The sequence below is a fragment of the Convolutriloba macropyga genome, chromosome 2, assembly GCF_964194025.1.
Source record: "Convolutriloba macropyga chromosome 2, txConMacr16.3, whole genome shotgun sequence".
NCBI lineage: Eukaryota > Metazoa > Xenacoelomorpha > Acoela > Convolutidae > Convolutriloba > Convolutriloba macropyga.
Window position 1 is genome coordinate 50,529,754 of NC_134469.1, and position 27,770 is coordinate 50,557,523.

At 37.3% G+C, this 27,770-nt stretch overlaps 1 protein-coding gene across 2 annotated transcripts in view; it reads right to left on the reverse strand.

Annotated features, from left to right (window-relative positions):
* The window catches only part of LOC142358741 (ankyrin repeat and SAM domain-containing protein 3-like), a 137,895-nt gene that overhangs the window by 66,028 nt on the left and 44,097 nt on the right, over positions 1 to 27,770 (reverse strand). For both annotated transcript variants that reach the window (XM_075410289.1, XM_075410290.1), the window contains exons 2-6: positions 16,834 to 17,038; positions 13,947 to 14,150; positions 13,554 to 13,683; positions 13,033 to 13,227; positions 6,140 to 6,391 (exon numbers count right to left, since the gene is read on the reverse strand). In XM_075410289.1, the coding sequence (XP_075266404.1) occupies positions 6,140 to 6,391; positions 13,033 to 13,227; positions 13,554 to 13,683; positions 13,947 to 14,150; positions 16,834 to 17,038 (986 nt within the window). The remainder of the gene's footprint in view (positions 1 to 6,139; positions 6,392 to 13,032; positions 13,228 to 13,553; positions 13,684 to 13,946; positions 14,151 to 16,833; positions 17,039 to 27,770) is intronic.

The following is a 27,770-nucleotide window of genomic DNA, read 5'->3' on the forward strand; positions in this document are numbered from 1 at the left end:
AAAAACTAAGTCCAAAATAAACTATGAAATGATTGGGAAAACAATTTCGAAAAAAATCCTATGCAAAAACGAAACAGTAAAAATCATGTCAAAATGCCGCATGAGAACAAAAAAACCACCAGAGAGAAATGAACATTTGGTTGAAACAAAACAAAACTAGGCCTAGAATGAACTATGGATCGATTGGGAAAGAAAATTACAAGAAAATTCGATCCAAAAAATCAGAACAGTAAAAAAAGTGAAATTCCGCATGTGAACAAAAAAGCACTAGCGAGAAAGCCAATTTTTGTTCAAACCCCGTTTTCTCACTCTACTTTAAAATTAGAGCGAAAAATTTCACGCCGCAAAACCGCTCGCTTTTTCGCTCCACTTCCTGTTTCGGCGTGACAAAATCAATACTCCAATTTGACTTCGAAAATCATAAAAATAGGCAAAGAGATCTTAAAAAACAAAGCCGGAATTCCGGAAACGACACGAAGTCGAATCCAACCAAACAACTGATTAACAAATAACTAATGTCTCAATGTAGAACGCCTCAATGCAGAGAACAAAAATCTCAAGTCAAACAACGAAAGTTTTGGCGAAATAAATTAACATAAAAATTTAGGAAAATTCAATTTATTTTTCATGTAGCACAAGTATATACACAAACGAAAAACGTTGTTTCATGCGATAAAAACTATTTGCCCAACAACAAAATGTCAACTAAGCCTTCATGAGCTCACAAACATCTCAATTCTTAAAAAACAGGAAAAAAGAAAATTTTCAAAAATTCTCAATTTTGTTTTATCAAATTGCATAGAAGGAGACCACTTTGGATCTCTGTGAATTAAAGTAAACAAAAGTCAATTTCAAAGTGAGGAAGTCATTTTTGAGAGTGAGGTAAGTCAAGCGTGACCAAAAATTTAATCACGCGCATGAACAAAAAAAACTCGCTCCACTAAGAGCGAAAAATGACGTCACACATGCAATTCAGTTGAAATTGCATGAACGAGTGAACAAAAAGTGGTTGTGACGTCATATGGTCGTAACCAAAATCATGACGACGAAATAAAAAAACATAGCAGGACGTACAATTCAAAGAATTTTCTTTGACTAAGCAGAAAAATAGACCACGAACGGACTATGAATGGATTGGGAAAACCATTTAGAAAGAAATCCGATCCAAAAAAATCGAAAAAACTGAAAAAATCAAAGTTAAATTGAAAGTTAAATTGCTGCATGTGAACAAAAAACCACTAGCGAAAAAGCGAATTTTTGTCCAAACACCGTTTTCTCACTCTAATTTAAGAGCAAAAAAATTTCACGCCGCAAAACCACTCGCTTTTTCACTCCACTTCCAAAATCACTACTCCAATTTGACTTCAAAAATCATGAAAAAAAGTGAACAGATCTTAAAAAAAGACAGCGCCCCAATACAATTCAAATTCTTTGAAATGTAAAAAAAATTAGGAGCGCTATAATAGCCGCCTGGAATTGAGGACGCGGCTATTAATTACCTGAAATTACCTTAAATTTTTTTGCTCTGTCCTCGGGTTCTTAAATCCAGTTTTCTGGCTCATGCATAATCAAAACTACCTTGCAAGACCATAGAAAGCAGTGTTTGTATCACTTCAACTCACTTTGCGTTCTAATTGGGGCACCAATATTGAGAAATTTTAATTTGTAAAAGTCTATAAAACATACCCGGCAGATTGCCGGAAAATAGCCGCCGTTGATTCCAATAAGCATGATTGGGATTGAACGAATAGAATATATCGAAAAAAAAAAGATTTTTGTACAAAAATATTTTTTAAGTCCGATTTGTTTTGATGGCATTTGAGTAGTTGAACATACTTCTGTTTCTTAGAGAGAGGCTACAGGGGCTACTATCAACACCAATAAGCATTAGAGGTGGTAACTAAGACTTATAGGAACGACGTTCAAATAGCGGGCATCTAAAATTGGGCTTTATGGGTTTATCCCGTTTCTATTTCTGACTTCAATTTTTTATACCGACTCTGTTCATTTTGAATTGCTTTGCTTAGCAACTGATGTTCAAAATCACATTTAGCAGAATGAGAGAAGAGAGAAACTAGCCTAGAGAAGTCAAAAAGATATCACGCAAAATGTTGAAAAAGCGGCAAAATGAGGTAAAGCGAAACATTTCTTTATTCGACGAAGTAAAAAAACATAGCAGGACAAGTCCTGACGTACAATTCAAAGAATTTCCATTGACAAAACAGAAAATCTAGACTTAAAACGGACTATGAGTGAATTGAGAAAACCATTTTAAAAAAAATCAGATCAAAAAAATAAGAAAAAAAACAGAAAATCAATGTCAAAATGCCGCATGTGAACAAAGAACCACTAGCGAGAATTTAAATTTTAATTCAAACAAAAAATTAGGCCTAGAATGAGCTGTGAATGGATTGGGAAAACCATTTAGAAAAAAACCGATCCAAAAAATCGAAAAAACAGTAAAAATCAGAGTGAAATTGCCGCATGTGAACAAAAAACAACTACCGAGAAACCGAATTTTTGTTCAAACACCGTTTTCTCACTCTACTTTAAAATTAGGGCGAAAAAAATTCACGCCGCAAAACCACTCGCTTTTTCGCTCCATTTCCTGAGTCGGCGTGACCAAAATCACTATTCCAATTTGACTTCAAAAATCATGAAAATGTGTGAACAGATCTTAAAAAAAAAGACAGCGCCCCAATACAATTCAAATTCTTTGAATTGTAAAAAAACCAAGAGAAGGCCAATAATAGCCCCAGCTATCGCTGTGCGGCTATTAATTAACTGTTAATTTTACACCAATCAAATTCAATAAGAGTATCTGAAACTGTAGATAAATTTGATCATTAAATAACAATATTGTTACCAATACGAACCAAATCAAAAACATTAATGCTCAAAGTCATACTATGCGAACAAATGGAAATGGGAATTCGATTTACATTGTTACTTATGAAAATGGACTTCGTAAGTTTTTTTGAAATATTTTGAAGACTTTGCTAGGTTAATAAAATTGTTAACAGCAGATCGGTTGAAAGCTCGTAGTTTGTCGTTATAAAATCCTAAGAGCCGCTATATAATTCTTTCATACTTACAATTAATAAATTTTTTATAGCTTTTAATTAACTTCTTGTGATAGTTCAATTTCTCTTGCGGAGTCTAAGGTGATAGAAGACAAATAAACTGAAACGAGCATCAGAAGAAAACAAACCCAGCAGATTGCCCGAAAATAACCGCCCTTGGTTCCCATAACAAATTTTGTACGAACAATTTCTAAGTGCGAACTATTTTGATGTTATTTTCGAGCTGAACATACTTCTGTTTCTTAGTGAGACCACACAGGGGCTAGTATCAATACCAATAAATATTAGAGATGGTAACTAAGAACAAAGTTTGAGTAACGGGCATCTAAAATTGGGCTTCATGGGTTTATCCCGTTTCTATTTCTGATTTCGTTTTCTGATACTGCCTCTGTTCATTTTGAATTGCTTTGCTGAGCAACTGCTGTCTAAAAACACATTTAGCAGAATGAGAGAAGAGTTAAACTAGCCTAGAGACGGCAAAAAGATTTCAAGCAAAACGTTGAACAAGTTGTGAATTAAGGTGAAGCGAATAATTTCAATTCGACGAAGCAAAAAAACATAGCAGGACAAGTCCTGACGTACAATTCAAAGAAGTTACATTGACTAATCAAAAAAGTAGACCTAGAACGGACTATGAGTGAATTGGGAAAACCATTTCTAAAAATTCAGATCAAAACAATTTAAAAAAAAACAGAAAAGCAATGTCAGAATGCCGCATGTGAAAAACACGAGCAAGAAATGGAAATTTGACTCAAACAAAAAACTAAGTCCAAAATAAACTATGAAATGATTGGGAAAACAATTTCGAAAAAAATCCTATGCAAAAACGAAACAGTAAAAATCATGTCAAAATGCCGCATGTGAACAAAAAAACCACCAGAGAGAAATGAACATTTGGTTGAAACAAAACAAAACTAGGCCTAGAATGAACTATGGATCGATTGGGAAAGAAAATTACAAGAAAATTCGATCCAAAATATCAGAACAGTAAAAAAAGTGAAATTCCGCATGTGAACAAAAAAGCACTAGCGAGAAAGCCAATTTTTGTTCAAACCCCGTTTTCTCACTCTACTTTAAAATTAGAGCGAAAAATTTCACGCCGCAAAAGCGCTCGCTTTTTCGCTCCACTTCCTGTTTCGGCGTGACAAAATCAATACTCCAATTTGACTTCGAAAATCATAAAAATAGGCAAAGAGATCTTAAAAAACAAAGCCGGAAGAATTCCGGAAACGACACGAAGTCGAATCCAACCAAAGAACTGATTAACAAATAACTAATGTCTCTATGTAGAACGCCTCAATGCAGAGAACAAAAATCTCAAGTCAAACAACGAAAGTTTTGGCGAAATAAATTAACATAAAAACTTAGGAAGATTCAATTTTTCATGTAGCGCAAGTATATATACAAACGAAAAACATTGTTTCATGCGATAAAAACTATTTGCCCAACAACAAAATGTCAACTAAGCCTTCATGAGCTCACAAACATCTCAATTCTTAAAGAAAAGAAAATTTTCAAAAATTCTCAATTTTGTTTTATCAAATTGCATAGAAGGAGACCACTTTGTAGCAAAAGAAACGTGATTCCGTTGTACTTAAAACATCCTACAGTCAAGAGGCTTTAATTCAATTACTAATAGACTCAATAAAACAATAAGAGCCAAAAATCGCAAAGAGTTGAAAATCAGCAAATTAGTTGACAAAATTGCAAATTAATCAATAAAAAGACAAAGAAACAGTATATACAGGCAAACAACGTTTAATATCAAAACTAAGACCCCAGTACAATTTGTAGAAAGTAATTATCAGTCCAAAAGTTTAAAGGGCACTCAAGCAAATTCTCACTGCAGAACTAGGTCAAATAAAATCAATTGCAAAAAAAATTCTAAGAAAAAGGCTAAAATCATTATTTTAACAACTGATAGAAGCAGAGCTGATAGGAGCAATAGGTCTCAGGGAAATGATAAGCTGATGCATTATCTAAAAAACGGAGAATAAGGACAGAAACAGAACAAGAAAAAAAAACTTGTACCGTAATTTTTGAAAGTTAAAAATCAAATTGAAAAAAATGAAGTAGACAAACAATTACAATTCTCCATTTAGCATAAAGATAACCTACTGTATAGATGCAAATGTTAAAACTCAGTTCACAGACTGGAAATATTGAATTATTTCGCAAAAAAACGTAATTATGCAATTTCAAAATTGCACTTATGAAAAAAGTTGCAGAATTTCAAATACTGAACGCCAAAAAATCACTCAGTTATTCTTAGAAGAAAATTAGGATCCCTGACCAATGACTTTTTCTAGTAATTTAATTTAAAAAAAAAACGAAAATCGGTGACAAAAATCGGACAAAATAGGGCAAGCATGTGTACAATTCTAGAAAACAAAAATACTTCACGTTATAGAGATGCATTAAAAGCATGAAATATCAAAGTTCAATTGCCATATGCACTAATTTTTGAAAAAAAAAATGCTTTACGATCCAAATTCAATGAAACTAATTTAAAAAAAGCCAAAAACGAATTTTAAAATTGGGAAATATATACCCATTTAGAATTTTAGACGCATTTCAGCCTCTCAAAAACACTATGGAATCAATTTCAGAGGTTCACATATTAATACAGCTTCTTTTAAAAACTTTCTACAAAAACCTTAAAATATAAGCAGAAAATTGGTCCAATTGGACGGAAAAACGGCTAAAAACAGTTAACTATATGCGGCATTCTGTCAAAAAACACCACTCAAAGTCAAAAGTCAGTTACTTAGGGAATCGCATGATCAAAAAAATTCTCTCGCTCAGAAAAAATTAGTTCACACAGCAATTTTGCTCTTTCGCTTTTAGGTCAAAACGCCGTCTGAACGTATAGTACTTCCGGTTAAAAAAAAGAACCAATACTCCTCTTCGAGTCGTAAAAAAAGACAGCACCCCAATACAATTCAAATTCTTTGAATTGTAAAAAAATTTAAGAGCGCTATAATAGCCGGCTGAGAAGCTAATGCGGCTGTTAAACAGGATAGAATTCAAAAGATCAACAGTTGTAAGCATGCTACCTTGAATGATCACTTCTTGTAGTCGGTCAGTTGATGCCTTCAGAATAGTAGCTGCATTGTTGCCGCGTTCACCCAGTCTCGCTTGGCCCTGAAGCTCATGATTAACAGAGTTAGACCTGATCATTTTGGCACCTCCAGCATTGGAATTACACGTCGAAGATGCGACCACCGCACGCCCATTACTAGCACTCCAGCTGCTATCTGGATTCTTAATTGTTGCATCATTATCTTCGTTGTTCCTTTCAACTGGATCTAAATAGAAAAATCAGACCTCCATTGAAAAACCTCCAAGCATCAGCTTTTGTTAGACCGAAAGTTGTTACAATACAAAAAGCTACCACTTTGACCACGCATATAGTTTTTAATTTTTATACAGAGTGAATTCAAAAATCAGCAAACTTGTGGACAGATTTTACAAAAAAGCGCGACCCACTACAATTTATTTGCTGGAACTGTACAAGTATAGCCGGCAGATTGCCGAAATAGCTGCAAAGTTGTCTTGTGTGTCCTATAATACAGAAAAAGATTAAGCTGAAAAAGTTATCGACGCCGGTCTAAAAGCTACGTACAAAAATTCAGCGATAAATTAATAAGGTATACCAAGATTCACTCCGCAGAAGCCTTTTCAATAGGGTCCTGTATTACAAATTGAGTCCTTCGACCTTAAACTACATCAAATTAAACCTAAGTAATAAAATGCAAAAGTCAATTTATTGAGTGAGGTAAGTCACGTTTGATCACAACCTAATCACTCAAATGACCTAAATACTTTTGCTAAAAAGATTGCGAAATGACGTCACGTGCGCAAAACCTTTAATGAGAGGAAGAAGTAATTCTAAAATTGGACATTTTCAGCTTTGCCGTGTGAAATGTAAAACGAAAAGTCAGACGACGAAACAAAAATTAAGACAGGACAAGTCTTGAAATACAATCCAAAGAATCGAATGATACATAAATACTTCTGTACCTGACCCGCAGACCAATTGAACAATGCCGAGCAAAATAGAATCTCAAATTCAGAAGAACACAGAAATAATAGCATTCAAATTCTACATAATTTAAAGACCAGCCTGTTGAAAGCCAGGGTAACTTGAATACCAAGCTCCGCTAGAGCTTCTGTTGTAAAAACTGTAAACCAAAAAACTGCAATGTTTAAGTTCAAGCATAAACACAACACCAAGTCAAAAAAAAATATTGACCACTTGAGCTCGAAAAAATTGAAAGTGACAAAACATTACCAAAACTGTAAGAACAAATCATTGCAAATTTGTCTAATTCGTCAAAGAATGTGTCTTCCGAAACAAATGTTTCGCGCTTTAATTTGCATCACATTGAACACCCATTCTAGTAGAGATCTCGCTGCACAAAAACAAGCAAGAACGATAAAAATTTAATTTGAAAAAATTACAATTTAATGTTTCCAACGTCCACAAAACCAACAATTATGTCACTAAAGTACACGCATTAACCCAAGAAAAATCTTTTGAAAGCTTCATGGTCCCGCAGATTTTTTATCGAAAAGCCAATTTCATCGAAAATGCCAATTTTATCGAAAAGTATCCAAAAATGCCAATTTTATCGACAATGCCAATTTTATCAAAAAGTATCCAAAAATCATGAAACTATAATCCTATAATGCATTTCATTGTCACTAAAACAATCCAGTAATCCATTGTCAAGCTCATAAAAGTTTCTTTGATCACTAAAGACTGGAAAACCATTAAAAAAGTCAGTCTTTGATAAAAATTGCGAATTTTATTGAAAAGTCACCAAAAATTGAAATTAATTCTTGAAACGCATTTTTTGTCTCCAGCAACTACTAATCACACCTGCGTTAATCTCATAAAATCTTTATTGGCACCTGCGGAATAGAAACCTCAAAAATGAAAAAACTTTGAAAACTTGAAAAAAATTGCAACTTTTTACTGAAAACACGAACAAAATTGTGACAAGAAAAATCATTCCTTTTTCTCTAGAAACCACTTAATAAAATTTCTTTCCGCTGTACATAAGATTCATTGGCCCTAAAGCACAAAACATGCAAAAATGATAGATTTTCAAAAATTCCCACAAAAATTTGAAAACGCCGCTAAAGTTCTCGATATTGATATTTTCAGAACCATCCCATGGTCACTAGAAACCACCCAGTAATTCATCTTCAGGCTTTTTCATTGACACTTAAAAATCGACAAACTGGAAAAACGACAAGCAATTGAAAAGTTGAAAAAAATTGAAAAAAATCGAAAAAAAAAACTATTTTAGGTGTTAGCATTACCAAATTAAATACCACAAAAAGCAGACAAAAAAATTATGACCTGCAAATTACCTCTATGAAATTTCAAAACTGTTATTTTGATACCTATCTAACAATAGAAATTTAAGCACTCTAACCACTTAAAATACTACTGAAACCAGCTCAGGGCCTCAAACGGAACTTTATGGCGCTACTTTTCAATCCCGTCTCGGAAAGAAAATTTCGAGGAAAAATGTGTGCAAACAACTTACAAACATAGCCGGCAAATTGCCGGAATAGATGCGGAACAATAGACTTGCGTGCCGTATAACAGAGATAGAAACAAATAGATCTGAAATGAAAAATCGACGCCACTCAAAAATCTAGGTAAAAACCTTCAGCGATAAATTAGTAAAGCTTGTTAAAATTCATTCCGCAGAAACCTTTTATTAGGGACCTTCACTGCATACATGAATTCCTTTGACCTTAAATTAATTCAATTTAAAATTAAGTTTTAAAGTGCAAAAGTCATTTAATGAGTGAGGTAAGTCACGTATGATCGAAATCTAATCACGCAAATGCCTTATACACTTTCTCTAGAGAGATTGGGAAATGACATCACGCACAAAAACGCCGTTTGTGAGAGGAAGAAGTCATTCAGAAAATTTAACTTTCAGCTTTGCTGTGGTGTGAACAAATGTAAAACGAAAAAGAGCGTCAGACAACGAAACAAAAAACATAGCAGGACAAGTCCTGACGTACAATTCAAAGAATTTTCATTGACTAAACAATACACTAGACCTAGAACGGACTAGCACTTAAGAGTGACACAAATTCATTTGACCTTATCTCTTTGAATTAAGTAAATAAAAATGAATTTCAGTGAGAAAGTCATTTTTGAGAGCGAGGTAAGTCATGTGTGCCCAAAAATCTAGTCAGGCAAATGCACAAAAAAAACCGCTCCACTAGGAGTAAAAAATGACGTCACACACGCAATTCAGTTGAAATTGCATGAACGAATGAACAAAAAGCAGACTTGAAGTGGTTGTGACGTCACATGGTCGTAAAAAATCTCTACGACCAAATAAAAAAACAAGAGAAGGCCAAAAGTAGCCCCAGCTATCGCTTTGCGGCTATTAAAAGATGAAAATCAATCTTAAAATGCCCCATGTGAGCAAAAAATCACTAGCGATAAAGAGAAATTTGGATCAAACAAAAAACTAGGCCTAGAATGAGCTACGAATGGTCTGGGAAAACCATTTAGAAAAGAAAACCAAATCCAAAAAAGCGAAAAAACAAGTGAAAATCAAAGTGAAATTGGCGCATGTGAACAAAAAAACCACTAGCGAGAAAGCGAATTTTTGTTCAAACACCGTTTTCTCACTCTACTTTAAAATTAGAGTGAAAAATTTCACGCCGCAAAATCACTCGCTTTTTCGCTCCACTTCCTGTTTTGACGTAGCCGAAATCACTACTTCAAATTGACTTCAAAAATCATGAAAATGTGTGGACAGGTCTTTTAAAAAAGACAGCGCCCCAATACAATTCATATTCTTTGAATTGTAAAATAACAAGAACACCGCAATATAGCTTCGCTCAGCTTAAGCTATAAAAAAAGACAGAGCACCAAAACAATCCAGATTCATTGAATTGTAAAACACCACCAACACCGCAATATAGCTTAGCTCAGCTTACAACCTCGCAGCTGTAATAAAACATCGCAATTGAAGTTCTATTTGCAAAAACGCTCTTAAACTATGGAGAACCAAAACCAGAAAAGCTGCACAACTTTGCGCCCAGGACCTCAAAAAGAACATTTTTACATTGGATTTCAGCACTTCCCGCAAATTGAGGTAACTTGGCACTGAAAAGAATACTAAATCCAGATTAAGGACTATGCTTTCCTGTTTAAACTGATTCCAAAGCTCTAAGTTATCAAAAAAAAGTGCAAACAGATCTGATAGATTCTTGATAATGATATTTTCAGAACCATCCCAAAGTCGATAGAAACCACCCAGTAACTCATCTTCAAACCCTAAAAATGCTTGACTTACACTTAAAGATCGACAAACTGGAAAAACGACACGCAATTGAAAGATTGAAAAAGATTTGAAAAAACTATTATTTTAGGTGTTAGCATTACTAAATTAAAAACTACAAAAAGCAGACAAACGAATTATGACTTGCAATTTACCTTTATGAGATTTGAAAACTGTTATTTTGATACCTATCTAATAACAAAAACTTAAGCACTCCAATCACTTGAAATACTACTGAAACCAGCTCAGGGCCTCAAACGGAACTTCTGGGCGCTACTTTTCAATCCCGTCTCGGAAAGAAAATTTCGAGGAAAAATGTGTGCAAACAACTTACAAACATAGCCGGCAAATTGCCGGAATAGATGCGGAAGAATAGACTTGCGTGCCTTATAACAGAGATAGAAACAAATAGATCTGCTTTTATTAGGGACCTTCAGTGCATGCATGAGTTCCTTTGACCTTATATTAATTCAATTTAAACTTAAGTTTTAAAAGCGCGAAAGTCATTTTATTGAGTGAGGTAAGTCACGTATGATCAAAATCTAATCACGCAAATGCCTTATATAATTTCTCTAGAGAGAATGGGAAATGACGTCACGCACGAAAACGCCGTTTGTGAGAGGAAGAAGTCATTCAGAAAATTTGACTTTCAGCTTTGCTGTGGTGTGAACAAATGTAAAACGAAAAAGAGCGTCAGACGACGAAACAAAAAACATAACAGGACAACTCCTGACGTACAATTCAAAGAATTTTCATTGACTAAACAACACACTAGACCTAGAACGGACTAGCACTGACTAACCTTAATTTAGAGTGTCACAAATTCATTTGACCTTATCTCTTTGAATTAAGTGAATAAAAATGAATTTCAGAATGAGAAAGTCATTTTTGAGAGCGAGGTAAGTCATGTGTGACCAAAAATTTAGTCAGGCAAATGGACAAAAAAAACCGCTCCGCTAAGAGTAAAAAATGACGCCACACACGCAATTCAGTTGAAATTGCATGAACGAATGAACAAAAAGCAGACTTGAAGTGGTTGTGACGTCACATGGTCGTAAAAAATCTCTACGACCAATAAAAAAAACAAGAGAAGGCCAATAGTAGCCCCAGCTATCGCTTTGCGGCTATTAAAAGATGAAAATCAATCTTAAAACGCCGCATGTGAGCAAAAAATCACTAGCGATAAAGATAAATTTGGTTCAAACAAAAAACTAGGCCTAGAATGAGCTACGAATGGTCTGGGAAAACAATTTAGAAAACCAAATCCAAAAAATCGAAAAAACCAGTAAAAATCAAAGTGAAATTGACGCATGTGAACAAAAAAACCACTAGCGAGAAAGCGAATTTTTGTTCAAACACCATTTTCTCACTACTTTCAAATTAGAGTGAAAAATTTCACGCCGCAAAATCACTCGCTTTTTCGCTCAACTTCCTGTTTTGGCGTAGCCAAAATCACTACTTCAAAAATCATGAAAATGTGTGAACAGGTCTTTTAAAAAAAAGACAGCGCCCCAATACAATTCAAATTCTTTGAATTTTAAAATAACAAGAACACCGCAATATAGCTTCGCTCAGCTTAAGCTATAAAAAAAGACAGAGCACCCAAACAATCCAGATTCATTGAATTGTAAAAAACCACCACACCGCAATATAGCTTAGCTCAGCTTACAACCTCGCAGCTAAATAAAACATCGCAATTGAAGTTCTATTTGCAAAAAAGCTCTTAAATTATGGAGAACCAAAACCAGTAAAGCTGCACAACTTTGCGCCCAAAACCTCAAACAGAACATTTTTACCTTGGATTTCAGCACTGCCCGCAAATTCAGGTCACTTGGCACTGAAAAGAATACTATATCCAGATTAAGAGATTAAGGACTATGCTTTCCTGTTTAAACTGATTCGGAAGCTCTAAGTTATCAAAAAAGTGCAAACACAACAAAGAAACGACAGAGCACCAACACAATCTGAATACTGCGAATGCCATGATATAGCTACGCTCAGCTTCGCAGCAACAATAAGAGAGGCCTCTCCGTTGAAACCATTTTCATCAAACAAAACAAAGAGGAAAATTGTTTTTTGATAAAACTATTAGACGTAAGGACAAAGGGCAGTCAGAAAAACGAATTTTAACGTGTTCAGAATTTTGTATTTCAATTATACGCATCAAACCAAATGACAAAGGTACAGGGCTTTTGCAAATGAAGAATGACAAATTTTCCGATTTTCAATAGTGTTACTTTGATTTAATGTCTGGACACCGCTCATACTAATGCACCAATTCAAAGTCAAAGTTTTCTCGTTTTCAGAGTCCCGATTCTTTATCTTTAAAAGGACTCAACTTAGCCAGCGAAAAACAAAGAAGCTCTAAGACAATATAAAATCTACAAAGAGCAATTCAACACTGATTTAGAGCAATTCAACTTCAGTCTGTTTCCGAAGAAAGTCAGTAGAACAATAAAATTTGCCAGCCTGTCAATGCAACGGACCACATTTAAACTTTTGATTATTTTTGCCATATACTTATTAATTTTCGGCCTCTAGCAGCAGCGATATCATCATTTTCCCTGCCTATCAATTTCAGAAAAACCCCTCATGAGCGTACGTTTAGCCTTATTTCTCACTTTTGTTGGAAGTAGCGGTGTTTGACATCATTTTGGCAAAACTCATAGGACCCTCATGTATACTGGGGGATTTGGCACAGGGGGGTTTCACGGCATCGTTGTTCACCACAACTGATCCAGAGCTGCTCCTTCTCAGGTCACTCCCTCGCAACTTCAACAGGTCATTGTCTTCCGTCCGAAGAGCATTCCTACCGCCTACAGAAAGAAAGAACTGAGTTTGACCAGGTCAACCGACTTTTTCAAACTGCACGTTAAACAGAACAAGAACACCTAGTATGACAAATTGCATAAAATATTAGTTTTTTTTCTGTTTTTTTATTTGCTAACTACTTGAAGTGTCTTTCGAAGTGGCGATCGTGATGGCAAAGTATATGCAACCATGGAAGTGATTAAAGTGTTTCGTTGGGTGATCAAGCCCACACTTTCATTAGGAAATCACAATCCCCAAATAAGTTTAACAATAGCATAATTAATCCTAGTGATACGCAATTATCATTTGGCCATAACCATAAACATCCAACCGTAAGCTTGTCTCTTCTGGTATTCGTTGATACGTCTGTCAATCATTTCGACTACATTCTGGTTGTTGTATTTCATGGCCAGTGTCCTGGCGGAGTGTCCATTCGGTAACTTTGGCCGCCAGTCAGCCCCCTAAAAAAGGAGCAAAGGAACTTTGATCGAATTCTGCTGCCGGAAAATCTGCAACAGCACCAACTCATGACTGGAATTAACACAACTAGTATTAGTGGTATGAATTAAAAACACCATCAGTTAACAGCAAACTAATTACTCTTAAAGTATATAGGGCTATTTGCACTTTAGGGCTAATAAAGTCCTGAATGAGACAGAAATATATTCTGGTGAGCAAAGAAGTGGATCAAATCTAGAACAAAATGAAGTAATGCTGCTCTTACAAATTCGAGTAGGGCCTCTACAATCAACTGTTGGTCCTCGATGGCAGCTTCTATCAAGGGAGTGTATCCCTGTAGACGTTCTTTCACATTAGGATTGGCCCCTGACTCCAACATAAATCTGGTGAGGGAATTGTGACCATTCGACACCGCATGGAACAGAGCACTCTTGCCCCTGTAGTCCATATCTTCGATGTTTGCTCCTGCCTAAGTAAACACTGCAAATTACTACATTTGTCGAAGTCTGGGTAACGTAACTTTGATGAAGTCACGGGAAAATCAGGCTAGAGAACCGGAGGGGTTTGACATTCAATATGAATTTTAAAGTGATCTCAGCAGTCACATTACCTGCTTGAAACACGCAGTTGGCAATAATTAAAATCTCATACTATATACAAGAAACCATCTGGCATCATAGAGTGAGAACTGACATTTGCTCACATGTTTCAAGCATTAAAATTTTTGTTGAAAACGTTTTCAACATTTTCAAGAAATTGAGGGCTAAGAGCAAGAGTGAGAAGTAATTCAAAATCGAATGTTTATCAGAGCAGTTGATAAATATATTCTGAAAATATAAACGCTTCGAGTTTTTGAGAAAATAATAATTGGTAGCAAAAAATAATGCAGATACGATCTTGCTTTCAATGCTTCAGAGTTAATAAAAATATGTAAGATCACGGCGCTTGTTAGAATTGTGATTGTATGAATTTGGAGGCATTTAACTCTGCAACTGTTTCAAATTAAAACTTTAGACATACCCGGCAGATTGCCGGAAAATAGCCTCCGTTGATTCCCATAACTCTATTGGGATTGAAAGAAAAGAAAATATCAACAAAAATTGATTTTTGTATATAAACAATTTTAAGTGCGATTTATTTTGCTGTCATTTCGTAACTGAACATACTCCTGTTTCTCAGTGAGAGGCTACAGGATCTAGTATCAATACCAATAAGCATTATAGATAGTAACTAAAACTTATGAGAACAAAGTTCAAGTACCGGGCATCTAAAAATGGGTTTATCCCGTTTCTATTTCTGACTTTGATTTCTTTAATACTGACTCTTCATTTTAAATTGCTTTGATAAGCAGCTGCTGTTTAAAAGGACTTTGAGTAGAATGACAGAAGAGCGAAACTAGCCTAGAGAAGTCAAAAAGATTTCGCGCAAAATGTCGAAAAAGCGGCAAAATGGGTAAAGCGAAAAAAGTTCGACGAAGTAAAAAATCATAGCAGGACAAGTCCTGACGCACAATTCAAAGAAGTTTCATTGACTAAACAGAAAAACTAGAATTTGAATGGACTATGAGTGAATTCAGAAAACCATTTTAAAAAAATCAGAACAATAAAATAGAAAAAAAACAGAAAATCAATATCAAAATGCCGCATGTGAGCAAAAAAACCCCTAGCGAGAAATGAAAATTTAATTCAAACAAAAAATAGAGCTTGAATTAGCTGTGAATCGATTGGAAAACCATTTAGAAAAAAATCCGATCCAAAAAATCGAAAAAGCAGTAAAAATCAGAGTGAAATTGCCGCATGTGAACAAAAAACCACTACCGAGAAACCGAATTTTTGTTCAAACAACGTTTTCTCACTCTACTTTAAAATTAGAGCGAAAAAAAATTCACGCCGCAAAACCACTCGCTTTTTCACTCCATTTCCTGTTTCGGCGTGACCAAAATCACTACTCCAATTTGACTTCAAAAATCATGAAAATGTGTGAACAGATCATAAAAAAAGACAGCGCCCCAATACAATTCAAATTCTTTGAATTGTAAAAAACAAAATAGGAGCGCTATAATAGCCGTCTGAGAAGATGAGGGAAGCTATTAAACATAGCCGACTAAACTCGGGCGAATTGCTCTCCAACGACCAGCGAGCGGTTGGCTTTGTTATTGTTAGTACCCAGCTGGGGCTCAGCGATGTTAGCATTAGGGTAAACCGAGTGGGGGAGAGCTCAAGCGATTGTGGGGTAGGGCTGGACGAGAGCGGTCCAAATAGCTAGGTGAAGGAGGGTGCACTGGGGTTTTTTTGGGTGTTTAGTGAGGGTGGGTGGGGGGGGGGCTGGTGTGGCGTGTGGGGTCAAACTTTCAAGACTAAGACAGTTTTGATTAATCGCATTCGTAGAGACTGGTTAGGCCAACGGCTCTAAGAGAACTTAAAGCCCTCAGAGCATTACCCATTTATCCCGTTTGCTAGGACGATAATTATTGCGTCAGACGAAAAAATCGGTCAAGCAAAAATCGCATTAAAAAGATCACAGGACTAATATAATTGCTACAAACTTTGTTTGAGAGCAATTAAACATTACCAAATACACTGGTGCGAATTGCTCTCAAACAACTGGCGAGCGGTTGCCATGTGTCCAACTGCGGCTTAGGGAGGCTAGCTTTAGCTTAATTAATGGGGGAAAGGCGCGCGTTACGGGCAGAATAAGGTGGAGTGGGAAAAATGGTGAGGGGGGGGGGTTAATTGGGAGGAAAAAGAACATCCCTTAACACTAACAAATTTTCACATGAATTTATACAAACATTTATGCTCTTAAACATTTTCGATGGATCGCATACTAGTGAGCCGTAAGACTCTAACAGCACTTAATAACCTCCGGGCTTCACCAGTTTATCGCGTTTTTAAGGGAGAAAAGTCAAATGGTCAGACAGAAAACGATCAGACACAAAGTTGGAACGTTTTCCCCTACTGCGCATTATCATCACTGACAGACATGAAACAATTAGGAAAAAATGTGGACCAATTCGGCAAAATTTGCACGCAGAATAACGAAATAAATTGTGCCTCAGAAGTGTGTACTCAACCCTGTTAACTTTCCTTATGATTCTATGTGAGGTTGAGATCTGAGGTTGAAAAAGAAACGTTCAATTTCTCCCGACGCACCTGAATTAAAGTATAAGCAGCGGCTTCATTTCCACAGCAGCATGCGAGCATGAGAGCTGTTCGTCCCTTCCGATTGACTGCAGTCACATCAGCACCAGCCTCTAGAAGAAGGTCCAGCACCGTATCATGGCCAATATAGCTGGCGTACATCAACGGTGTCCACCCACCCACATTCTTGAAGGAATGTGTCTTGCCCTCTTTTCCACTTGAACATAAAAAAGGAAGCCACTCGAAGGCATTGAAACAGGAGAGGATTCGTAAAATGATTCCAACAGCTGGGTGGTACTGTACTGAGCTTTATAATTTTTTTCGAAACACTGAGAAACATTGACACCAGTTTTTTGTAGTTTCTTAACTAAAAATATCGTAATTAAAAAGAAACTTCATGCCTGAAGCCGTTCTTTTAAAACCATCACCCTCAATGAATTTTAGGAACATGAACTGCTGAATCAATTATTGAGAAATTAAACACAAGGTAAACAAACGACTGAGGGCCAGAACTATTGGTTTTAACAAACATTTTTTCACATCCGACACATTCCAATTTTCATCTTTAACAGAATTGCCCAGATTTATAAGAGCCTAACAGAAGCTTCTAATAATTTAAAATTGGTAAATCAGAATGATATCAACCAAATTTAAATTAGATGATTCGCGCTAAAGTGAAGATAGATTAGAAATTCAAGGTCAAGAGTGATTGGTGAAAGGAGTGAACAAGTTTAAAACCGATTGGCTTTGCTCTAACTATCAAAGCTTCACGCGCCGCGCTACCAACTTCACCCATGATGACCAACATCGTGAGCACAGCACGTTAAGCAGTGAGCGCTACTATTGGTATTCCTGAGGCCCAAAAAGCGGCAGCTCTGACCTCAGTTACACTACCAGACAAAAAATGCCTTGCTATCCAAACAGAATCCAATTCTAATTTGTTTGCTCCAAAGAAAACAGTTCAGTACGAAAAACTTTAAGACTAGACTTTCGTGCACCTGATATCTGAGTTGACCATTTTATAAGGGAAAGAATAAAGATAGCACATCAACAACAACAATATTACACAGCAACTCCTGAGAAATAAGTTCTTTATAGACGACGGAGCAGTCAAAATGACCGCAACGAAGTTCCATCAAAGGTAAAACTATTTGTGCCGGTTTCGTATTTGCTTCTTCTTGCTTGTGTGAGGTCCGGTCAAACAAAACGGAGAAAACCTACAGCCCGCTACTAGTTCCAAAGCCCAAAATTTCACTAGCAAGCAATCCAAGAACAGTTCCTTCAGATACCCCCCTGATTGCTTGTTCGAAAAACACCTCAGAATCAATTCCATCAGGACATAACTACCACCCAACCAAAATTTTAAATTATTTTATAGGAGTATTCTGAAATACTCTTGATTTGATCATGATTTTAAATTAGATTTTTGATCAACTGGATAACGCAGAAAAAATTTCTGACCTCACTACTGAAAAAATTCAGTGGCTGATTGGTAGCAATAACAGTAGTATATATATGTGGTATAGTAATAATGCAGGGGGGGGGACATTTCAATTTTTTGGCCGAAAATTCATTTTTTCGAAAATTTGGTAAGTTATTCCTGGCGTTACGGGAAGTTAAACAAAACAAATTAGGTGCCACTTCGTTTTCGATTTATTGCCCATTCGTTCCATTGAGCAAACTATCAAAATTAAATCTTCGCCTGTGCAAACATAACGCCTTTTCTATCTCGTGTAATTAAATAAACGCGTTAGTTTAACTGTTTGAACTCATTTAACTGAGCTATTGTGTTTACAATTGACTCATATACTCTCTTAAATCTCGAGTGTCTACAGCCTAAAATATAACTCGTAACCAGTGTCATCCTCCAATGATAAAAGCCAAGTACAAAGCGTCTATCCGAAGATTTTATTCGCGCGCCGTAAAATAGCCCCGGTTAGCGTAGAATGAACGAGATGTCGGCAAAAATGTCTCATTTATCCTAGTAACTGAGTCAACAGTCTAGACAAACGGGTTAAACTACTTAGTCACCATCCTGTGGATGTTGTCTGCAATCGCTTCACTTTTGTGACAAAGGGAATTCTCATCACCAGATCAAAAAGAGGTAAGTTTTCTTCTAATCTGTGCTAGGCGATGTTAGTCATGTTTTGAGAAATTAGTATTATAACAGAAGTTATCAAAAGTCATTTTTTAAAAAACTATAACTCTCTTAGTTGGCTTATTTCATTTGCCTTTAAAATAGGGTCTTGGTTCTTAAATGAGTGATACTAAAAGAGACAGTTCAATGTTTGAGGATCTTTTACAGCTATGTACAAGAGAGAGCGAAGGTTCAACGACTTGTCTCGTTGTCGGAGTAACGCTCAGTTGGCCATTGTTCAACCAATTGTGAGACCCGCCACTCATTAAATGAACGACGACTTGACAGGGACGTTTGATTTAGCTGGTTCACACGAGTTGGTGCAGGTATCCCAAGAGAGCTATGAGCACTTTACTTGGACAACCAACCATTCAGGTGAGGGTTCAAATATCCCCACAAGCAATCCAGACTCTTCCAACGATATCGGGGCAGTCAGTGGTTCATCAGAATTAGTGTCCGAAGATTACGATTACTTAAATTTGCAGCCAGATGATCAAAAGGATGTAGTCGAATTAGTAATTCTGTCGGACGACAACGATGAGAATTTGGCACCGAACATGAACTTGAGCACAAATATGGATATTTTCGGTGAATCAATTCCGGAAGACAGCTTCGAGAGATGGGCAAGCGTACATGAAACTACCGAGAGAACTGTATTAGCAATAATGTCTCAGTCAAAAAAACGAAAGAAAAAGAAAAAAACTCAACAGCCCAGACTAGTAAAACAGTTTGGAGATCATTTGGTAAAGCAGTGTTTGAAGAAGAAATAATTTGTTTCTGTCTTTTCTTTCTAATAAACCGAGTTATTTTCGATTTGCAAAGGGAAAAGCCCCTGCTGGTAGGCGAGCTTTCAGAACAGTTCTGTATTGGATCCTAAGCTACCTGCTGGATAACTAAGCGAGTTTTAACTTGAACTTATGAAGAGTATTGGTGAAAAATATCTTGTGTATTGGATCCTAAGCTACCTGCTGGTTACCCAAGCGAGTTTTAACTTGTACTTATGAACAGTTTTGGTGAAAAATAACTTGTGTTTTGGATCCTAAGCTGCCTGCTGGCTATCTAAGCGAGTTTTAACTTGTACATATGAAGAGTATTGGTCAAAAATAACTTGTGTATTGGATCCTAAGCTACCTAGGGGTTACCTAAGAGAGTTTTAACTTGTACATATGAAGAGTATTGGTCAAAAATAACTCGTGTATTGGACGCTAAGCTACCTGCTGGTTACCTAAGCGAGTTTAAACTTGAACATATAAAGAGTATTGGTGAAAAATAACTTGTGTTTTGGATCCTAAGCTACCTGTTGGTTACCTAAGCGAGTTTTAACTTGTACATATAAAGAGTACTGGTGAAAAATAAATTGTGTATTGGATCCTAAGCTAACTGCGGGATACCTAAGCGAGTTTCAACTTGTACATATAAGGAGTACTGGTCAAAAATAACTTGTGTAGTGAATACTAAGCTACCTGCTGGTTACCCAAGCGAGTTTTATCTTGTAATTATGAAGTTTTGGTGAAAAATAACTTATGTATTGGATCCTAAGCTAACTGCGGGATACCTAAGCGAGCTTCAACTTGTACATATAAGGAGTACTGGTCAAAAATAACTTGTGTATTGGATCCTAAGCTACCTGCTGGTTACCCAAGCGAGTTTTAACTTGTACTAATGAGGAGTTTTGGTGAAAAATAACTTGTGTATTGGATCCGAAGCTAACTGCGGGATACCTAAGCGAGTTCTAACTTGTACATATGAAGAATGTTGGTAAAAAATAACTTGGGTATTGGGTCTAAAGCTACTCCCTAGATTAGTGTGGGAAGCAGAAGGCTGAGCGAAGCGGAGAGCAATCCAGGGAGAGCATGACGGAGAGCGAGGAGGGAGCAGGGCGGTGGATCAAAAGCTGGGAGCGAGGGTAGAGAAGAACGGAGAGCAAAGCTGAGAGCAAGTAGGGAGCAGAATGGGTATGGGAGAAGCTGGGAGCAATTGGGAAAAGAAAACGATGCTGTGGCTAGTTCTGTTAAAACTTTCTATCTTTTCACGGCAACATTTTTTTCTAAAACTTTTTCCAATCTCCTCGGAAGGAATTATTCTTTCCACTTCATTAGATGCTGCTCTTATTTGTACAATTAAATCTTCATGATTTCTATATTTTGAGGAATTTATTATAAAGTCTTGTCTGGATAAACAAGTGTTGAGATAAACAGTCTAAAGAGTAGCAGGAACTGTACTTGCTTGACGCCAGTAAACTCTTTGCCTTCTTGACTTTGGCAACCCCAATGATCAGGAAGCGGACGTTGCTGGTTTAGAGAACCCCTATTGCAAAAATTAGACGACACCAGTTCACAAACTTAACACGCACCACCATTCACAAACACTCACTGAGCTCACTTAGACTCTTAGATCAGTTGTACGGTAGATTATGACAGATTGCTACAATCAACACAGATGATCTACGGAGGTAACTATGAACTTGTGCTTTTCGCGTCTCTATACCATAACAGCGAGGAAAAAACGTTTTTCTCCTGATTCTCATCGCGCACTTTTTTCGCGCTTATCTTCTACGGTGTAAAACTTATTCGTCCATTTCCCTGCAGACTACCTAATCGATACTTGAGGTTTCTCAAAAGAGGTATAGGGGTAAAAAAACTTACTCATTCATACCCGGTCCCCCTGCAGCCTACCTAATCGATACTTAGCGTTTCTCAAAAAGGGGTATAGGGGGTAAAAAAACTTATACTTTCATACCTGGTCCCCCTGCAGCCTACCTAATCGATACTTACAGTTTCTCAAAAGGGGTATAGGAGGTAAAAAAACTTATTCATTCATACCTGGTCCCCCTGCAGCCTACCTAATCGATTCTTAGCGTTTCAAAAAGGGTATAGGGCGTTAAAAATTATTCTTTCATACCTGGTCCCCCTGCAGCCTACCTAATCGATAATTAGCGTTTCTCAAAAAGGGTATAGGGGGTTAAAAACTTATTCATTCATACCTGATCCCCCTGCAGCCTACCTAATCGATACTTAGCGTTTCTCAAAAGGGGTATAGTGGGTAAAAAAACATTCATTTATACCTGCTCCCCCCTGCAGCCTACCTAATCAATACTTAGCGTTTCTCAAAAAGGGTATAGGGGGTTAAAAACTTATTCATTCATGCCTGATCCCCCTGCAGCCTACCTAATCGATGCTTAGCGTTTCTCAAAAGGGGTATAGTGGGTAAAAAAACATTCATTCATACCTGCTCCCCCTGCAGCCTACCTAATCGATACTTAGCGTTTCTCAAAAAAAGGTATAGGGGATTAAAAAACTTATTCATTCAGACCTGGTCCCCCTGCAGCCTACCTAATCGATACTTAGAGTTTCTCAAAAGGGGTATAGGGGGTTAAAAAATTATTCTTTCATACCTGATCACCCTACAGCCTACCTAATCGATCCTTAGCGTTTCTCAAAAAGGGTATAGGGGATTAAAAAACTTATTCATTCATACCTGATCCCCCTGCAGCCTACCTAATCGATACTTAGAGTTTCTCAAAAGGGGCATAGGGGGTAAAAAAACTTATTCATTCATACCTGGTCACCCTGCAGCCTATATAATCGATACTTAGCGTTTCTCAAAAGTGGTATAGGGCGTAAAAAAACTTATTCATTCATACCTGGTCCCCCTGCAGCCTACCTAATCGATACTTAGCGTTTCTCAAAAGAGGTATAGGGCGTTAAAAAACTTATTCATTCATACCTGGTCCCCCTGCAGCCTATCTAATTGATACTAAGAGTTTCTCAAAAGGGGTATAGGGGGTAAAAAAAAACTTATCCATTCATACCTCGTCCCCCTGCAGCCTACCTAATCGATACTTAGCGTTTCTCAAAAGGGGTTTGGGGGTAAAAAAAACTTATTCATTCGGTCCCCCTGCAGCCTATCTAATCGATACTTAGCGTTTCTCAAAAGGGGTATAGGGGGTAAAAAACTTATTCATTCATATCCCACTATGTAATGATCTGGATAGTGTCGTGTTGTGAAAAAAAAACGTTTCACTGGGAAGTGAAGTTAAGTTTTTTTTATTTACGGAATACAGGCTCAACCCGAAGGGAGGCAACCACATTACCACATTTATGATTGTCATAAACGGTAGATAGAATCATAAGTTTATAGTGTTGTAGCACTATCAGAGTCCATGTCAATTACTGAATGCTTCCTGAATTTCTGAGGGATATAACCGTCATCACTGGAGACAAATTCAAACTTTTTCTTGGTTGTCAAAAATACTTTTGGGGTATTATTGAGGACACTGTTCTCATCTAGATTTGAGTCTGACCTACACTTTTGCTTTTTTCTTGGCGCATCAGGAGGGTTTTCGAGGGAAAACACTTTTGAAGTAGAGCAAATGTCGCAAAAACTTTCACTTCGATCTGCCTCCTCAGCTTCATCTTCGATAAATAAGCAACTGTCCTGGTCGAAATCGTCTTGCTCGCTCAACAGTTCAAAGTCAATCAGGTCCTCTTCCAGTTCATCATCGCTGTATGATCGTTGGTTGAGACCTGGGTCAGGCGGTGACCAGAACTCCTGCAGCTCTGTTTGTGGAGTGTACTGAGTAGGCGGTGGGCTCTGTTCCATGGAAGACTCTGCCAGAACTTCGTTGTCACTCTCATCGCTTGAACCCCACTCTGGATTGCAAGTAATCTGTCGGGCAAACATCTCATCTAGCAATTGCTTGTCCGAATGGTAGCGTTGTTAATTTGTCCTGGCAAATATAACGCTTGTCGTCGTATCCAGACAACGATTTTTTGTTGGTGACAACTGTCATCAACTGGTGTTTGCTTGATGCATTTCTTGTATTTAGCAGGCGTACTGTTTCTCCATCCATGAGAACCTGCTTGTACAATTCATGAGTCAGTCTCTGCCGCGCGTCTGGTGATCCCTTTAGCTGACTGCTTCGTATCACCTGTGAAAGTTTTTAACATAGATTGAACACCTGATTTTACTTGTAGCCACTAGACAACAGAAACTGACATTAGAAAGAAATTGAACCATCGATTACGTCTTCTCACGTCTTCTCTTTGTAATACGTGCAAAAGAAAAACTGGCGAGTATAAAGAAATATTTACCCTCGGAAAGTTTGATCGAGTAGAGCTTGGGCTTGAGACCTACAAATTCAGAAACTATGCGACCAGCCATTTCATCCTTGAACTTGAGCGTCACTTTTGCATTGCTTCTATCGTATTGTGGATGGTTCTTTGGAAAGTTGGAGAAGTCAAACAGCTGTTTCAATTGTTTTGATTCTATATCTGCATAAAAGTCCTCTGTTTGAACCTCATAAACAAAGCTGTCCGTGTCAGAATAAAGCAGTTTGCAGTCAAAGTTCTGTTTCATGGTTTTGTAGTGGAACTCATACATAATTTTTTTGAGAGGTCTAGGATACACGCTCCAACGATTGTAGGTTTGTCCCATAAAATTTCCGTCTGATTGAGACTTACTATAGCCAAATCATCAGCAAGGATTTCAAAAGTTTTCAGCTCAGGTCTACTAGTCCATTTTAAGGCTTCTTATTCATCACGTACCATCTTGACTTTAATCCGGTTGCGTTTTCCTTCACATGTTTTCCCAAAAGAGCTGTTTACCATGAGCTTATAGAAATTCTCTTCAAATTTGTTCTGAGCTTCCTTCCGTTTTTGAGTGTTCAGCTGAACGTATGGCGCCAGCCATTTGGATTGTTTGAATGCAAGTGCTCGATGAACTTTGGTTACTTTCAGCCCTAGCTCAACGTACAACTTAAGTGTCTGATAATGCAGAGTATATTTGGTTTTTGGGAATAGAGTTTGAATAAGTTTTTTATTCGAAGGAGGAGCGTTCACTTGCATCTGCTCAAGGAGTTCCCGTTGGTAGTCACTCGGCCAGTATGCATCAATTTTGTCCTTTGTTGGTGCTAATGGGAAGTCAGAGTGTAGATTGTGAAGATCGTCGGGATCGTCCAGGTCTACTTCTACGATGTAGCCAACATCACTGTCATCTGCAGTCTCTAGAATTTTGTTGATTAGTTCAGGTTCAATTTCTGAATCCCATACCTGATCGAAAAAATCAAAATCGTTAGGTGGTAAGCAAAACTTTTCCATCACTCCACCATAAAGATTGTTTGCGTCGATCATTATAATGAAGGTTGACGGATTCTGTGCATCAAAATCATCAAGATATTTATTGTTGGCTACTGCCAATCTTTTACTGTAAACGGAACTGATCCCTCTACGGATCAGATTTTCTACCATGTCTAGGTGCTCGCGCTGGGTTAGCAACTCTATGGGGGCTTTGCAAATTTTCAGCATTGCGTCGCCTGATAGATTCGATGCAGTATATTATTGGCAGCAGTCCAAACCATATGTTTCGTAACAAACCTTTCGGAAGCAGACTACAATTGCTGCTAACAGAAAAACGTCTGTTTGCAGATAAATGTCGTAATATTCACCGACAGTACTACATTCAAAAATTTTAAATACTTCTACTGCGTGCTCGTATTCTTCTTGTGTTATGCTAACTTCAAACTGATGTAAACTGTTGGTCCACAGAGAACGCGGAGGCAGCTTGGACTCCTCCAGTTTGTCGAAGTTGTCAATGTAGCTGTAAGGGAAGAAGCCTTTCTGCTTCAACTTGTCGACAGCACTTTCAGGCCATTCACTGAAGTGCTGCACCAACAACTTCGGCTGGCAGATTTTTAGCCAATGAGTCAAGAGATGAAGACATGAATCGAAAAGAGTCCAGCAGTCTTATGTTTTCGTATACTGGTCGTTCCTTTTTGTTTTTGTCTGACCGCATTTTCATGAAAACTGCAATTTCGAGTGCTATATATTTTTCATCTGTGGTTGGGACTATTGTAACTCGGTTTCACATGTTGCGTCCTTGAAGTGCTAGTATTACGTGGTGGAGATCATAGTTTGAAAGATTATGCGCAAATACTGGCGTGAAGTTCAAAAGTTTCCAGTTGATGTTACATTCATTATGATCCCAGCCAAGAAACTCACCCGTGAAGTGACAATGGTCTAGCACTGTTGGGTTTTCGATCGATTGATCTAATGGAGACTCATAAATCCAACAGTTCTCAACGTTAGTTCTTGCGATTGTCGGTATGCCATCAAAGTATCTGTTTTGTTGCTTCACGACATATATCGTCTTTGCCATCTTCTCGAGTGATTTCACGAACTTCTGCATTACTCCAGGACCTCGTTCACCTTCAAAATGAAATGGTTCTCCTTGACCTTGTGCAATGAACAGCAAGGCATAGCTGCATGGTTTGTGCATTTCAATAGCTCTTGTATCGGAGAACTGTGGGTCGTTTCTACAAGTCATGACCGGCTCAATGATTGACTCGAGATCAAAAAAGCCAACCACTGGAGCAAACCAGCGAGCTTGTAGTTTTCTAAAGGTGAAGGAGTTTTTGTTCTCAAATGGCCTTCGCACAATAGCTGGCTTCTCTTGACAACAAGATATGTTTTTCGTATCTTGCTTTTGAACTACAGACATGAAAACAGTTCCTGCACAGATGATTATCAATGCGTGGAACTCTTTTCCTTACTTTGTGAACTAAGCTCTTCAAGTTTCTGATCAGGACGTAATGATGCATCGTTCCATCGTTCCAAGAAGTAAATCGAGATTGCATTCACAATCGGGTTTTTTTTGAGACACGGAAGGGGATCAGTTTTTCGTCTGAGTACCTGAAGTTGAACGCGTGTTTTAGTTTCCAATCAAAAGAGGAGTGTGAGAGGTGAGATACGTATAACCAATGAAAACTTTTATACGATGCTATTATTTCGAAAATAATAATGCATAACTTACCGAAACACGTTTACACGAACATTGTTCAGCTCCTCAAATCGACTCATCTGGTGAAATCCCATGGGCATGTTATACTGTCCAATTGGCTGCTTGGCAATTTTGTTTTCGGGCCCATATGTATGAGGGCTAGTAATTTGTCGTCCTGAGGTACCTTTTGGCACAAGTCGTGGCCCAAACTTCAAATGATATGCCGCTGTGAAGCAATATAAAAAGCAGTTTTCATCTTCCCTGCTTCTGATGTTAAGAAGAGCTGACGTGTGCGAGAGCTTATTTGGTAACGCTAAGCAAGATGAGCCCGCGATTGGCTTTGATTTCACTGTGCGAATTTGAATTTTTATTATCTGATCCAAAGTCCAACCACTACCATGAGATGCGAAGCTGTTAAAAGACAAGAGCATCTGTTCAACCATTTGGTGAAAACTTTCGTCTGCGATGCCTCCGAAGTCAACTCGTTCCATTTTTGACTGTACATGAATTGTTATGTTGTGTGATTCCTCAGACAAATCTTCTGAGTCTTCAATTGGTTTTCTTAGCTGTATCACAGCTCCAAATTGTATTTTCTGAGGACTCCGTTCTCAGAGATCGTGTCTGTGTCAACATTCCATGTTGGCAAACCATGGACGTTATTCATATGTTCCATGCAGTCAATGTCTCTGCTGAAAATTTTGTTACAGTAAAGACAGTATCGAGGATTGGTTCTTCCGTGTTGAACCGTCACATGGCCTCTCATTTCATATAAGCTAGGGGTCTCATAGCCACAGTCATGACATTCGAACGAAATGCGGGGGGCGTAAATTTTATGAAATGTTTTTCTGTGTCATCGGAGGCTTCTCTTATCATAAAGCTTTTTTTGACAAATGTCGCAAACTATTGGGTTCAATTTTGTTGAACAAAAATTCAGCTTATAGCGCTAAAAGCCCTCAGTTGTGAAGAAAACAGGATTGAAAGCAGTAAAATTCGAGTTTAAAAGTAAGAGCAGAAAGATTTTAGTCAACTGATCAAT